Source organism: Pristis pectinata, chromosome 30 (assembly GCF_009764475.1).
Source record: "Pristis pectinata isolate sPriPec2 chromosome 30, sPriPec2.1.pri, whole genome shotgun sequence".
In the NCBI taxonomy this organism is placed as follows: Eukaryota; Metazoa; Chordata; class Chondrichthyes; order Rhinopristiformes; family Pristidae; genus Pristis; species Pristis pectinata.
In genome coordinates, this window is record NC_067434.1 from 7,699,657 (window position 1) to 7,715,389 (window position 15,733).

The 15,733-nt window shown below is 44.5% G+C and overlaps 1 protein-coding gene across 2 annotated transcripts; it reads right to left on the bottom strand.

Moving 5' to 3' along the window:
• Positions 1 to 182: 182 nt before the first annotated feature.
• LOC127584788 (placenta-specific protein 9-like) lies at positions 183 to 15,631 on the bottom strand. 2 transcript variants are annotated; one of them, XM_052041774.1, is made up of 4 exons: positions 15,387 to 15,630; positions 9,497 to 9,576; positions 6,355 to 6,469; positions 183 to 2,551 (listed from the first exon to the last, which is right to left on the bottom strand). In XM_052041774.1, the coding sequence occupies exons 1-4, from the start codon at positions 15,442 to 15,444 to the stop codon at positions 2,541 to 2,543; spliced, it is 264 nt and encodes an 87-aa protein (XP_051897734.1). In that variant the 5' UTR covers positions 15,445 to 15,630; the 3' UTR covers positions 183 to 2,540. The 2 variants fall into 2 exon arrangements, with proteins under 2 accessions (XP_051897734.1, XP_051897733.1); XM_052041773.1 differs by having other exon boundaries at positions 190 to 2,551; positions 6,352 to 6,469; positions 15,387 to 15,631.
• Positions 15,632 to 15,733: the final 102 nt, after the last annotated feature.

Below are 15,733 nucleotides of genomic sequence, written 5' to 3' on the forward strand. Positions count from 1 at the left end.
CTTGTGAGACCGCTCTGTGCTCCACAATGTCTTGCTCCAATTTGTGCTAGCCACCGTCTTCATCCTTGTGTAACAAACTAGCACAGGAATGCAGCACAGAGACACAGGAGAGACCGCAGATGCTGGAAATCTGGAGCAACACACAAAACGCTGGAGGAACTCAGTGGGTCAGGCGGCATCTATGGAAATGTAGCAGTTTGATTTTATTGAAAGTAAACTGGATGAAACTTGCAGTACAAAATACAAGAAGCAAACCACAGCTCTCCTCAGCGATTTTCTCTCCTGCCCTTAAAGATATGGTAGCACAGTGAGTACATCACCGGACTGGTGTCCAGATTCATGAGCCTACAGCAGGTGGCAAACTAAATACTATTATATACAGCCAGGAAGTTACTCAATTGTTGTAAAAACCCATCTAGTTTACTGATTTCCTCGGTAGAAGAAAATCTGCCACCTCACCCACACCAAACCACAGCAATATAGTTGACTTTAACTGAAATGGCTCAGTATACCACTTTTCAAAAGAAATTAAGGATGTACAATAAATACTGACCTTGCCACAATGCTGTGTATGAATAAAAGGTGGACAGGAGCAGAGGCATACCAAACACCCTCTGTCGCTCTCTTCAAATTATCATCTTCCATGTGAACCCTGACCCCCAAAGGCAACACAGTGGTGTGGCTAGAAGGTCCTCTGCCTCAGAGCTCCAGCCACCCAGGTTCAATCCTGACCTCTGGTGCTGTCCGTGGGGAGTTTGCACCGGGTGCTCTGGTTTCCTCCCACATCACAAACATGTGCTGGCTGGTAAATTGGCCCTGGTGTAGTTGGGAAGTGATGGAAGTGTGAGGAGAATAGCTTACAGGAAAAAAGTTGTGGGGAAATGAGATTGCTTGGTGGGCTGGTATAGACTTGATGGGCCAAATGGCCTTCTTCTATAACATAAGAAAATATAGTCTTTGGTGATATGGTGAAATGGACAAGATTGTCTCAGTCATACATCCCCTTTCCAATAATGTCAATTCAATGCTCCCTAACTGCTGCCCTTATTAGAGGGAGGGATATGATAAGCAGCCTATCCAAATCACCAGTTTTACACTAAAGTCAGAAGTTAAAATCACCCCTCGCTTGCTTGTGGGCTCTTGGTGTGTGGGATGCCTCACAGCTAACAGTAATTGGTCCATATAAGCAGTCAGAAGCTGGAGTCTGGGTTTTACTTGTCCTCTCTGGAACACCTACTCCAACTCATCGCAGCAAACCATCCAACAATACTGGAATTAATTGCTAAAAAAAATTATCACCAGGCTACTAGAAGGGACCACCCCCAGTATGGTTACCAACTCTGACTGAATGTATTCCTGTAGCTTTGATTCTGTGACCACCCTCTTGTAACCTTCCAGCTCAGCAACAGTTCTTTCCATCAATGCCAATATTTTAAAAACAGCTTCAATTAAAGTGAATATCTATTATAGGACTTGATGTTTCTTTTTCTCCCGTGTTTGCAGTAAAGTCCTGAAGGTTAATCTTGGATTCCTGGATAGTCCTGGAGAACTGACGACAGTGGTTCAGTTATTTAAGTTTTTTTTTTCCTTTTTTCTGAAAAACATACCTTGCCAACGTTGTTCTATTACAATACTGATCAGATGTAGTGGATCAAACCAGTACTCTGTTCCCCAGATCTGATTAAGGTTTCATTAAGATTAGGGAAGGATTGATTGGGTACGTGGGTTGATGTTTCTAGTGGGTGAAACCAGAACCAAGGCCCATGAAAATAAGAGAGTCATGAAGTAAATCAATAACAAATTCAAGGACTTTTATCCGCAGAGTGGTGAAAAATCAGCTCAATTGGGTATATTACTGAATAGCAAAGATCAATTTAAGTGGAAGGTAAATATATATGTAAGGCAAAATAAAGAAAGGGATGCGCTGAGTTGAAGAGAGTTAGAAGGATGTTTATGTTGAGCACAAATGCTGGCTAGAATCTGTTAGACTGAATGTCCTGCTTTAGTGTTGTTAATATTTTAGAATAATTTGCATTTCTACATAATATTCCAGTTTTTTTTCAGTTACTAAAAGTGAAAAGACATCTTCTGAAATGTCCACATAGAGCTGATGTTCACAGGGACATGGTAACAATATCACCAGATTGTTACGGGGCATCTGCATTTCATTGTACAATTATCTTCAAGAAATTCTAGATACAAGGATGGTTTACAAAAGACAGGATAAAGCAAACCAGGTAAGTAACACTGCCAAGTCTTAGGTTCAGATTATGGTGGCATCTTGTGGGCTCCTGTTAACATAGTAGCAATGTCCCAATCCAATGAATGTTCAACAAATATAGCCCCATGGGTGGAACAGACCAGAGCATCCACTGATACAAGGAACAATTGCAATTTATAAAAGGTACATTGTTAGAGTACATTTGTGAGCATTTTTCTTGACATATTCTTGAGTAATAATTGATATAGTACTTCTGTGGTATAATTAAAATTTTGGTTTGACGTAGAACTTTTCATTATGAAGATAGGCATCACGCTGTTCAAACCAGACCTACGAAGATAAAGAGAGTTAAACAGAGATTTGTTTCGCAATTTACTGCCTTCTTAACTTGCTAATGATGACTCACGTAGTTATCATGATTCCCCAGAACCACACTACGCAAGACCAGCGTGGGACTTCACAAACCATTTAACCATGAACAAATGTATGAGTAATTACACGGCTATGAGTGAATGAATGCTTGGTTGAATGAATGAACATTTGGGCTTGATCCTGGCCAAGCACTCCAGTCTGATGGAGACACAAGAGCCTGTAGATGCTGGAATCTGGAGCAACACACAAAGCAGTCTCTTGTGTCTCCGTTTCCTCCAGCATCTCATGTGTTCATCCCATTCTGATGATCCCCTTAGCTATGTTGCACAGACTTGCACACACACACACACACACATGCACACCTTATACATAACTTCCCTGTATGTGCCTGTGCACGTGTGCCCGTGCACTCACTATTCTACAGTACTTCCATGCACAATTACTTTCAAAGACACATTGCACACATCCACAGGGTCACATATACCTGTGTATCCTTCAGGCACATTTATATTCATAAACCCATCCAAAGGCGTGCATGTGCGCATGCATCCACAGGGTCACACACATACGTGCCCACACACGCGCGTGCGCATGCGCACGTGCACATACCACTCCAATCCACCACACCACAGGAACATACATGTACATGTGCACACCCACGGAAATGAGCACATACATGCACACACATATGGATACACAATTACACACACACATGCACTCACAGAGTTACCTGCACACACACTTACCTTCAAACATTCAAAAGCACACATTTGACTTTACACTCCCGCAGGCACATACATTTACTTTGACTTTTACTGTTTATACCACAGGCACAGACATTTAGGCATACACATACACTTACCTGCATACATCCACACCCACACACATATCAGGCACACATATTTACCTGTACATACAAGAGAGGCAAACACTTGTTCCTGTACATACTTGCAGACACACCCACAGACATATATATTTATCTGTACACATCCAAGGCCACAGTTTACCTGTACACACCTGCAAGACACACAATTTACCTGCATACACCCACAGATACACACACATTTACCTGTACATACCTGCAGTTACACATGCTTAATTATACATACTCTTAGACACACACTTTTTCATGTACACACCCACAGGTAGACACATGTTTACTTGTACACACCTGCAGGCCACAAATTTTCCTGCATACACCCAGAGGCACACACATATACCTGCTCACACCTGCAGTCACACACTTACCAGTACACAGCCACAGATACACACGTTTACCTGTGTATACCTACATACCTCCCAGTAGGGGTTGCTTAAACACAGTGGTGGTCGATATAGATGGTACCACCCAACTTGGTGTCTTTCCTTACTGCACCCCGTTAGTGTCCTGCATTCAGTGCTCATTGTGGTCCCCTCTCCACCATGAAATCAAATGCAGTTTGGGTGTCCTCTTCTGACTGCTGAACAGCTCTGTTCTGTTCTCAAGAGTAACCCTGATCTTCCACATGCCTGTCACTTTAATTCTCCACCTCACTCCCTCTGTGACCTCTCGGTCCTCAATCTCCCACATTGTTCCAACGATACACAACATAAGCTCAAGGAATAGCACTTCACCTCTACAGCCATTGGGACCTAATGTTGAATTTAACAACTTCAAGCATCCACCCTCTACCCTTTCCCTCCTCAGATGATAAGGAATATAAATTGTGGTTGCTCAAGAGATAAGGGAAACCAGTGGAGATGTTTTGGAGGACATTCATATGACCAGGGAAGAGGTATTTGCAGCCTGACAGCGCATTAAGGTGGATAAATCTCCAGGGCCTGTCCGAGTACATCCTTGGACTTTGTGGGAGGCTGGAGAAGATATTGTGGAGGCCCTTGCAGAGAATTTTGCTTCATCATTAGCCACTGGTGAAGTTCCCATAGACTGGAAGGTGGTAATGTTGCTCCATTGTTTGAGAAAGATAGCAAGGACAAGCCAGGGAACTACAGGCCGGTCAGCCTGATGTCAGTAGTGGGGAAGTTACCGGAGGGAATTCTGAGGGACGGGATCTACCAGCATTTGGAATAAACAGAATCTGATTTGGAGGAATTAGCTTGGTTTTGTGCGTGGAAAGTCGTGCTTGACGAATCTTTCAGAGTTTTTTGTAGAGGTCACCGAAAGGGTAGACGATTGTAGGGCAGTGGATGTTGTCTGTTTGGACTTTAGCAAGGTCTTCGACAAGGTCCCGCATGGCAGGCTGGTCTGGAAGGTTAGGTCCCGTGGAATCCAGGGAGAGCTAGTTAGGTGGATTCAAAATTAGCTCAGAGGTAGAAAGCAGAGGGTGGTGGTTGAAGGTTGTTTCTCACAATGGAGGTCAGTGACTAGTGGTGTGTAGCAGGGGTCGATGTTGGGACCCTTGTTATTTGTTATTTATGTAAATGATTTGGATGTGAATGCGCAGGGCTTGATCAGTAAGTTTGTGGATGACTCGAAATTAGAAGGTGTTGTTGATAAGTGAAGAAGGTTATTGTAAATTACTGGGGGATCTTGATCAGTTAGGGAAGTGGTCCAAGGAGTGGCAAATGGATTTCAATATAGATAAGTGTGAGGTGATGCATTTTGGAAATCAAACCAGCGTAGGACTTACACTATGAATGGTTGGGCACTAGGGATTGTAATGAAACAGAGGGACCCAGGAGTACAAGTGCATTGTTCATTGAAAGAGGCGTCACAGGTAGACAGGGTGGTGAAAAAGGCATTTAGCATGCTGGCCTTCATCAGTCAGGGCATTGAGTATAGGAGTTGGAACATTATGTTGCAGTTGTATAAATTGTTGGTGAGGAGCACTGTGTACAGTTTTGGTCACCCTGTTATAGGAAAGAAGTGATAAAACTCGAAAGAGCGCCGAGATTTATGGATGTTGCCAGGACTAGAGGTCCTGAGTTATAGGGAGAGGTTGGCCAGGCTGGCTCTATATTTCTTGGAATGTAGAAGAATGGTGTTTAAAATTATGAGAGGCATAGATAAAGTGGATGGTAACAGTCTTTTCCCCACGGTAGGGGGAGTCCAAAACCAGGGGGCATAGATTTAGGGTGAGAGGGGAAAGATTTAAAAGGGACCTGAGGGACAACCTTTTCACACAGAGGGTGGTGAGTGTATGGAACGTGCTGCCAGAGGAAGTGGGTGAGGCAGGTACAACAGCATCATTTAAGAAACACTTGGACAGGTACATGCAGGGGCGGGGCTTGGAGGGACTTGGGCCGAATGCAGGAAATTGGCACTAGCTGTGTGGGCACCATGGTCAGCATGGACTGGTTGGGCTGAAGGGCCTGTATCCATGCTGTACTGTTCTATGTCTCTATGTGCCTCTTTGTTTCTTCTTTTGTACTCTCTCTCTAACTGCAGGTTCTTAATAGAACTATTACCTTGATAATTTCAGTCTGCGCTCTATCACAAACATTGCCTCCCTCCCCACACCCACTCCAACCCCCCACACCCACCTTGCAACTTAAAACATGCTTGTTATCTCATTTACTGAAGGGTCATTGACCTGAAACACTGACTCTCTTTCTCTCCCCACAGATACTGCCTGACCTGCTGAGTTTTTCCAGTACGTTCTGATTTTGTTTTGGATATTCAAAATCTGCAACTTTTTTGCTCCAACTTCCAGTGTGTGGTGACTGAAATGGGCACCCACAGTCTAACCAGTCTCACCTCAGTGAGCCAAAGTTTACCAGTATCAAAGGAGAGAAACCCAATCCATAAATTCACACACCACCTTCAAAAATGTCAATGGTTGGAGATCCTAACTGAAGAGAAATGTTTGAAGTCTCGATGAACCTGAGAAGATCGGACACTTCAGCCTCCAAGTGATTCACTGTTTGTTCGATGTTCTGAGGGAAGAGAGGAAAGTAACATAAAATTAGTCACAATTCATGCACCATGGTGAGTAAAAGTAAGTGCTTGGCTTTATACAATGCTTTTTATGTTCTCAAGTTGTCTCAAAGTGCCAAGTTCCTGAGGGGTTTGATGAGTGGATGCGAAGGATGGTGGGGAATCTAGAACTAGTCTCCTCTCTTTAAAAATCAGGGGCCGTCCATTTCAGACAGAGATGAGGCGAGTTTTGCTTCTCTCCTTAGCTTTTGGACTTGTCTTCCTCAGACAGTGGGAAGCACAGCCTTTGAATGTTTTTAGAGTCCTAGAGAGTTGCAGCACAGAAACAGACCCTTCGGCCCACCGAGTCCATACTGACCACTAAGCCCACATTTACACTAATCTTACCCTAACCCATTTTATCACCACATTCCCATCAATTCTCCTCTGATTCTACTGCTCATTCACACACTAGGGGCAATTTTTTGTTTTACAATGTCCAATTAACCTACCAACCTGCACATTTTTGGGGTGGGATGTGGGAGGAAACTACAGTAACCAGGGGCAACCCAAGTAGTCCCAGGGAGAATTCCACACAGACAGCACCGGAGGTCAGGATCAAACCCAGGTCACTGGAGCTGTGAGGCAGTGGCTCTACTAGTGGTGCCACTGAGCGACCCTAAGGCATGAGGTCGACAGATTCTTGACCAACAAAGTGATGGGTAAGGACGTGTTGAGGTTAACCACAAACTTACTGTGTTGGAGCAGACTTTAGTTTAGTTTATAATTTACATATTCTATTATATGTCTTCTGCTTTGCCACTCAAAGAAATACTTCTGAAATATAGTCACTGTTGTCGTCTAGGAACTCTAGCAGCCAATCTTCACACAGCAAGATCCCACACCCAGCAATGAAAACGGAAAAGGCTGGAATAGCTGGGATGCGTCTGGATTCCCATTACGCCACCTCTCATTTGGAGGAAGAGCATGGAACCAAAGGAGAACAGGGATACCCGAAACATTGTGTGTCCAGTCCCACTGCTTGCGCCCACACAGATGACCTCACCTCAAAATGGAAAATGTGATCAGCCCTGCTTCCAAATTCCACCTCCCTCATAGTCACATGGTCCATCTCTGAGTCTTCAATATTGAACTTCTACAGATAGCTTCCTGACCAATATTCCATATGGATAGAAACATAGAACATAGAAACATAGAAAATCCTACAGCACAATTCAGGCCCTTTGGCCCACAAAGCTGTGCCAAACATGTCCCTACCTTAGAAATTACTAGGCTTACCCATAGCCCTCTATTTTTCTCATCTCCATGTACCTATCTCTTAAAAGACCCTATCGTATCCACTCCACCACCTTTGCCAGCAGCCCATTCCATGCACTCACCACTCCCTGAGTAAAAAACTTACCCCTGACATCTCTATACCTACTCCCCAGCACCTTAAACCTGTGTCCTCTTGTGGCCACCATTTCAGCCCTGGGGAAAAGCCTCTGACTATCCACCCGATCAATGCCTCTCATCATCTTATACACCTCTATCAGGTCCCCCCTCATCCTCCGTCGCTCCAAGGAGAGAAGGCCGAGTTCCCTCGTGGGATACGTGGATACATGGGCTCCTGCAGCTCTCTTGACTACAGATCCACCCAATTCACCTCCTGTAACAACTCCACTCCATGCACTCTGTTTCCCTATCTCCAATGTAGCTGCTCTGACGTTGCCGCACTCGTGCTTCCAATGTGTCTTCCTTCATGGTTAATGTTTGACCTTGTCCATCCCATTTCCTGCACTTCTGCTCTCAACCATTTCTCTCCGTCCCAGAATCAAACATAGTCCCCTCTAGTTCCCATCTTCAACCTCCACATTTCAATGGATCACCTGCTGATATCTCTGCAACCTCCCAAAAGATGCCGCCAACAAATACAACCTTCGCATGCCTTGCCCTTTCAGACGGGGCCACTGGGACATCACCCCATTTGTTCTACAGGATGGTGACGATTACCTGATCTGCATTTATTGCCTGTCCCTTATCATGAACTTGGAGTGAACAATCTTGACTTTTTCTTGTCTGTGACTAGGGAGGGGGCCTCTAGTTGCCGGTGTTCCTGTGTACCTACTGTTGTCCTGCTACATTGTGGAGGTTTTCTGTCTAGAAAGTCTTGGGGAGTTGCTGCAGTGCATTCTGCAGCAGGTACACTGTGGGTGTGGTGCACCATTATGGAGGGAGGGAGTATTCAGGATGTGGGATGTGGTGCCTAACAAACAGGCTGCTTTGTGCTGGATGGTGTTAAGCTTCTTAAGCATTGTTGGAGCTGGAGTGGAGAGTGTTATATCATGCTCCTGATGTGCTTGGTAGAAAAGGCTTTAGGGAGCCACGAGGGTGAGTTACTTGCCCAAGGATAGTCAGTCTCTAACCTGCTCTAGTAAACATTTACATGGATGGTCCAGATAAGTTTCTGGTCAGTGATGACCCTCTCAAGGATATTGATGAGGAGCCCTATCAATGATGATACCTGATGTAAAGGGTAGATGGTCAGATTCAATCTTGTTGATGTTCATTATCTGACACTTATGTGGTACAAATGTTACGCTCCAGTTATCAGTCCGTGCCTTTATGTGGTCTACGCCTTACTGAGTGCAGGCATGGGCTGCTTCGTTATCTGAGGAGTTATGAATAGAATTGAACATCGTGCGACCGTGAGTGAAAGTCGCCACTTTTGACCTCCGGCGCTGAGCTTGTTGTTCGAAGTTTGAACCGAGGACAGAGTGCACTGCAGAATGAGCATCAATAAGTGCATCACTGTTGTGTCAGTCCCACCTGGCAGCATTGTCAACGACATCACCTCTTCGCTCCTCTCCCCACTCTCCCAGCCCTGTACTTCTTCAAAAACTGTTATATTTCTATTTTTTTTTCCATTCTGCTGGTATGGAGCCAAATGGCCTGTCTGTGCACTGTAGGTGCCAATTAATCATCCATTATAGATTATTTTATGCATAACCACAGCCGATAAGATCAAAGGGAATAGCCTTGGTTACCTTTTCTACAATATTCAACCGTGTGTGGAGCGCCTTGTCATATTCACACCAGTTTGTGTTGTCCCTCTGAAGGTCCAGCACTAGAACAAGCAAAGTCAGTGGATCAGTGAGTCTTCTCTTTCCATTCATCCTCCGTCCTGCACTCACTCTGCCCCTTCCCACAAAATTCATGTTTATTTACTGCAGATGAAATTAAAAAATCTTTACACCAAGTGAGACATCTTAAATTCATTGACGCGACACTCCGGCACTGCGTTTCATGTGCCCATTGCATTGTCACATTGTCTTCATAAACTCCATCAACTCTTCAAAGACTGAAAGTGATTGGTGAACGCTTGCATAAATGCAAGCCGGCAGTCAAGCCGTAATCCCTGCGTGTCATACGCCGGTTGCAATATTCAGTGTTACAGCGTTGCATTTTCCACTATTAGAGCTGGCCTTCTATAGTAACGGAGAGTTAAATGTTTATTGCAATTCCACTCTCCTGCTGTTCCGTCAGGGATCCGACTCAACTAGAGCAATGGGAATGGAATCATCCTTATAATCATTGTTTTAGCAGCAGGAACTAGTAATTATATCATCATCATAGGAACATAAATTAAAAAGGGAGGGTTGAAAGGGAGTGTGGAGTTTTAAGTAATGTGCAGACAATATTTAGCGCTTAGAATAAAAGGGGAAAACAAGCAAAAGTCAGCAAAGACTTGTCAAGGAGCAAAACATTTGATTAATGTGTCTAGGATCAATTAGTATGAATGCATGAATATGTAACTGAACTGAAGTACACAGAGATGTGGAAAGTCTACGTTGGACAATCTAATCATCTCTCTGTACATCACAAGGGCCATAGAGATGTGCGTCAAGGGAAAAAATATTGCATCATAAAAGTATGAAACCCACCATGTCAATCTAATTGTCTATTCCCAAACTCTCAGTAAGTCAGACAAGCAAAATGCTGCAGATGCTGGAAGTCTGAAGTAAAAGCAGAAAACACTGGAAATGCTCAGTGGGTTGAGCAGTGGCTACGGGCAGGGAACAGAGGTAATGTTTCAGATCAATGGAGCCTTCACCACAAGGTTCCTGCTTTTATCTCGAGAATGACGTGAGCTTGGGTAGTGCAGAATTTACTGCTGAAGATTACCAAGTGGACTAATCACCCATACAGAGTGAACAAGCCACTCCCTACAGCAAATCAGGTTCCTGACTGCGAGTTGTCTGATGAGTACAAGTCTATTGCAATATTGCAAAAATTGTAGCATTAGCTTGTTTAGGTTCAATATTTGTTTGGAAACAACCTACCAGACTTTCTGTTTTCTCTTGAATGACCATGTGGGGATGTAAGGAACCTTTTGAGACCTACACGCAGTTAAATCCTTTGAATGTCAGGTTGATGAAGGTTGTGAGGTTGATGTTCTGCATTTGAACTTTCGAAAAGCATTTGACAAAATACTGCGTAATCATCTTTTTAGCGCCAGAGACCCGGGTTCAATCCTGGCCTCGCGTGCTGTCTGTGGGGAGTTTGCACGTTCTCCCTGTGACTGCATGGGTTTCCTCACACGTCCAATGACGAGCGGGTTGGTAGGTTAATTGGCCGCTGTTACATAGGTAAGTGGACGAATTGGTGTGAAGGGGGAGGGAGTTGATGAGGATGTGCGGAGAATAAAAAATGGGAATAATGTAGGAGTACCGGAAGTGGGTGTTTGGTGGGCTGAGGGGCCTGGCTTGTGTTGTATCTCACTGGGACTCTATGACTCTTCCAAAATAAGGTGAAATGACTCAAGCACTTGCCTGCACATACCTCCATCCACAGGTCCAGCAACCCAATCCAAGTGAATGGGGTCACCGCTTGTGTGCATCTTGACCCTCTCCTCAACTTCTCAGTGCCTCACCACTCGGCTCACTGCCGAGCCCTGCAGCAGACAGACAGGACAGATGCTCTGACTTCCACACTTCCCAGGGATGGTGCAGAAGTCCAAGAGGTGCTGAGGCCCAAACGGCAGATGGCCGGCAGATTCCTGCAGAACCTCAGGCTTTCATTTGACTTGAATCTGCCCAGGGTACGTAGTGAAAATTTGTACGGGAGGACAATATGAATATACGGCAGATGTAACACAATGCAATAAAATGCAAGGTGATCCATTTTGGTAGGAAGATGGGTTATGTCATCTCTGATTCTAATATTCTATGTTTGCATTATGACCTTTTCAATGGAAATTAGCTGAATTTGTTTACTATGACATGTGGAACTGCACTGCCCTCTTTGTTGAGGGTCCTGTGTTAGACAACAATGTAACATAGGAGTCCCAACATTGGTCAGTGTGTGCCCACAGTCCCTGCTCTCCTCCCTGCAGTTACCTCCAGAGGCAAGTTGGTCACCACAGCAGTCACTGCAGGTAGCATCATGGAGCAATGGAGCACAGAGCTTTCTGGGAGAAAATGCAAGCCCCGCCCATGGACGTGCATTGACTGCCGATTAGGCCACACCCCCACCACCCTCACCGACTTTCCCATTGTCAAAGTGATTGGAAAGTCAAAGTCAAGTTTATTGTCAAACACACAAGTCCACGTGTGTACAGGTGCAATGAAAAACTCACTTGCAGCAGCATCACAGGCACATAGCATCATATAAGCAGCATTCACAAGAAAAACATAAATTAAACATAAATTATACACAATTTTTACAAGAATTTTTCCACGAATGTCACTGCGATTTTATAACATTGAATATTCAAAATGAATTAAAAATTAACCATATTATTAAAAAATGGAAATCATTTAAAAAAATAATTTAAAAAAACAAAAATACCAGAAAACACTGAAACCACAAATAGATTTAATACTTTTAAGTTAACAATTAAGCACATTTAATTTAACTTAATTCAAAAATTGTACATTGCCTGAAACTCACTTCTCTTCCTCTCCATTGGAATGAATAGAGTCACTGAACCTGAACCAAGTCTGACCTGCCGCAAGTTCAGTGGGCAGACTCCCCGCTGGAACACTGCAGGGAGTTTGTGCTCCATCAGCAGTTAGAATGACAGCAGTGAGGGCCTCAAGGATGATTGGAATTTCCACATAAGCACAAGTAGCCATTGAAAGTGATTCCAAATATTAATCTGGCCCTACCCACAAAGGTGACCGTTGCTAGGATTGCCAAATGTTCTGTGAGGTTTCGTCAATTGCTTTAGATGTAATGCCTCATGTGATCAAACTATATTAATGACTAACCTCCCACCTGAGAGCAAACAGTCTAGGATAAGCTGGTCTTCAATTTGAGTTAGACATTGGCTTCATGCTGTGATTTCAGACCACCCACTGAACTCTGAACTTCTGTTACAACATCTAGCCTGCCCCCATCTCACAATTCAGGGCAAATGCAATCATCCCACTGCACACATTGAAGGCTAACCTCCTTGAATTCATCAGCCTGGCTGGTACAATCCCTGCACATGCATCCCTAGGCAGGTTCCATCTGCAGCCTTAATGTGTGCATCACACTCACAAGAGCACAAAATAACAGGAGTAGGAGTAGACCACTCGGTCCCTCAAACCTGCCCTGTATTCAATGACAGTTCTGCCCCAAACCTCATCACTTCTCTGCCAGTTCACCATTGGCATCAGAGATCTATCTACCCCTCTTTAAATACCTCCAATGATCTAACCTCCACAACCATCCATGGTAGAGAATTCTAGAGATTCATCGCCCCCTGTGAGAATATTCATCTCTCCATTTGCTCTCAGGACTTCCCTGGATATTTTATTTCATTCCAGGAGGTTCCTCAATAATCTGGGATGATTAGCTACACTAATCTCCTTCAGCAAATTAAGGACCAGAGTGATCTCCTGGTTTGGTTCTGGACACCTGGAATGGGTCAGAAAGGAATTTCCGAGATCTTTTTGTCCCCCAAATTAGCCAGGGGTTTTATACTTTTATTCTGCCTCTGACAGGAGGTTATAGTTTTGGGTCGAGGTGGAAAATATTTATTGTGATGCAAAGGATATCACCTCTGTGTGGATCTGGCTGGAGGGGTCTTTGCCTGGGTTCCTATGTTGCTGGGTAAATGAGGACATCCTTGGGCCCCAGAAAAGAAAGACTCGACTTTCTGTATTCCATTATGGGGAGGGAAAATTCTGAAAAGAATTGGACTGTTGGAGATGGAGACTATGCTGGTGATTACTTTGCAAAGCAACTCCAAATAAAACACATTTTTGTCATTTCCTGAGTTTAAAAAAAGTCTTTTTCCCTTTTGGCCACTCCTCAGTTCTTGGGCAGCTCTTGGGATGAGGTGTGAACCTGCAAAACCATAGCTTGGATCTTAACCCTTTTAACTGATTCCCTTTCTGGTGAAGGGTCGTTAGACTGAAATATTAACTGTAGAGATGCTGCCTGAACTCTGTTTTGAGCATTTTTTGTTTTTATTTTAGCATCTGTAGCTTTTTTCTTACAGCTAACTTCTTCATACAGAAGGTAGTGCGTATATGGAACGAGCTGCCAGAGGAAGTGGTTGAGGCAGGTACAGTAAGAACACTTAAAAGACCCTTGGACAGGTACATGGATAGGAAGGGTTTATTAGGATATGGGTCAAACATGGGCAAATGGGACTAGCTTAGAAGGGCATCTTGATCAGCATGGACGAGTTGGGCCGAAGGGCCTGATTCCGTGCTGTATGACTCTATGATTCTAAGCAAGGCAGGGGAGAGTCTGTGATGAAGAGTTTCTCACAGAGTCATAGAGTGGTACAGGACAGGAACAGGCCATTCGGGCCATCATGACCATGCCGACCAATGTACTTATACCAGGACCAGATTAACCCAATGCATTTTGAATGTGCAGTCACCCCCTGCAATGTCCTCAGATTTGGGATAACACAGTGTGGCGGTGGGGGACAACAGGGTCGGGAGGTGCGGGGATGTGCAGCTGGTTTAACGCCAGAGCGAGGGAACATCAGCTGGTCAAACGAAGGAGATGAAAACGGCTCCTACAAATCAGTGGATTGTCCACCAGATCGGATCAGGCGTCCTCAAAATGCAAACAGCAAGAGCTGGCAAGAGCGATAATCACTTGCATCTGATTTATTATAAAATGTGTTATCTATTAATGGTACCATAGCATACCGAAAAAATGTAAAACTCAGCGCGTTGCAAACGTCCTGATGGTAGAAAGTAATAGATGCAGGATGCATTGAAGAGATGTAATAATTAAAAATTTTGGGCGGTTTTACAATCAGCATTAAGTGCTGGAAAATAACTTCCAAAGGGCGTGTTGTAATAATTGCCTTTCGCCACTAGAAGGTGCGTCAGGGACCCCAGCACAAACAATACTCAGCCACAGGGCTTTATGATGTCCTGGGGCAGTTCTGAGCCCAGAGAAATCCAGGACTTTCTGTTTTCCACGAGACTTGGAATCTACCCCTTACTTAAATAGCCGGATGTCTTCTGAGGACCACTGTCCCCACCAGTCACCCCGGGTACACTGAGGTTAGCGGAATGGAAGAGGGGGTACGGCTGGTGATTCATTATTCCGCCCCCACCTCATTCCCCTCCACACACTCCCAATTCCTTTCCCCTTGGGATTTCTTTTTCCTTTTACAACTGGCTTTCCCTCTCGGTTGAGCCCTCTGCACCTTGTCGTTTTCAGAACCTCACCCCTTTTCTCCCTCGTCCTGAATGCACCGGACTTTCATTGACATTTGTTATTCTCTCTTTTGTCAGCTCATTATTGCAGCTTTGCATGTTTACTCGCCAAAATTGCAACAAATTACTCCAAAAAAAACCCAAATAGCCTGGGAAACAAAAACATCATTGTCTCAGCTCGGGATAGTTCAATAGACAAACGGCGAGAAACTCCTAAACAACCCGGAGAATTCTCAAAGTGAAGCGGCGATGCACCTACCGGCCCGCGTCGGTCCAAAGATCAGCAAGATCCCAGCTAGAGCACACAGGGCGCGCATTTTGTGGCATTAACGTCGACTGAGGGTTCCTTCGATCTGTCACTTGCTGCAGAACAGCGGAGAACGGAGCTGGCGGGAAGGGAGAGGGATCTGCACTGGATACCTTCCAGCTCCCTGCTCCAAACTGCGCCCCTTTCCTTTAAATTGCGGGCTCTGGTGGTCTAAGTCACTAACCACTCCCTTTGTGGCTCATTCGCTCCTCGGGTTTTATTTTGATTGCAACACGACTGGAAACTTTTGATAATAACTCGTTTGACACTCCAGGGAACTTGTCAATCCATTGGCGTTG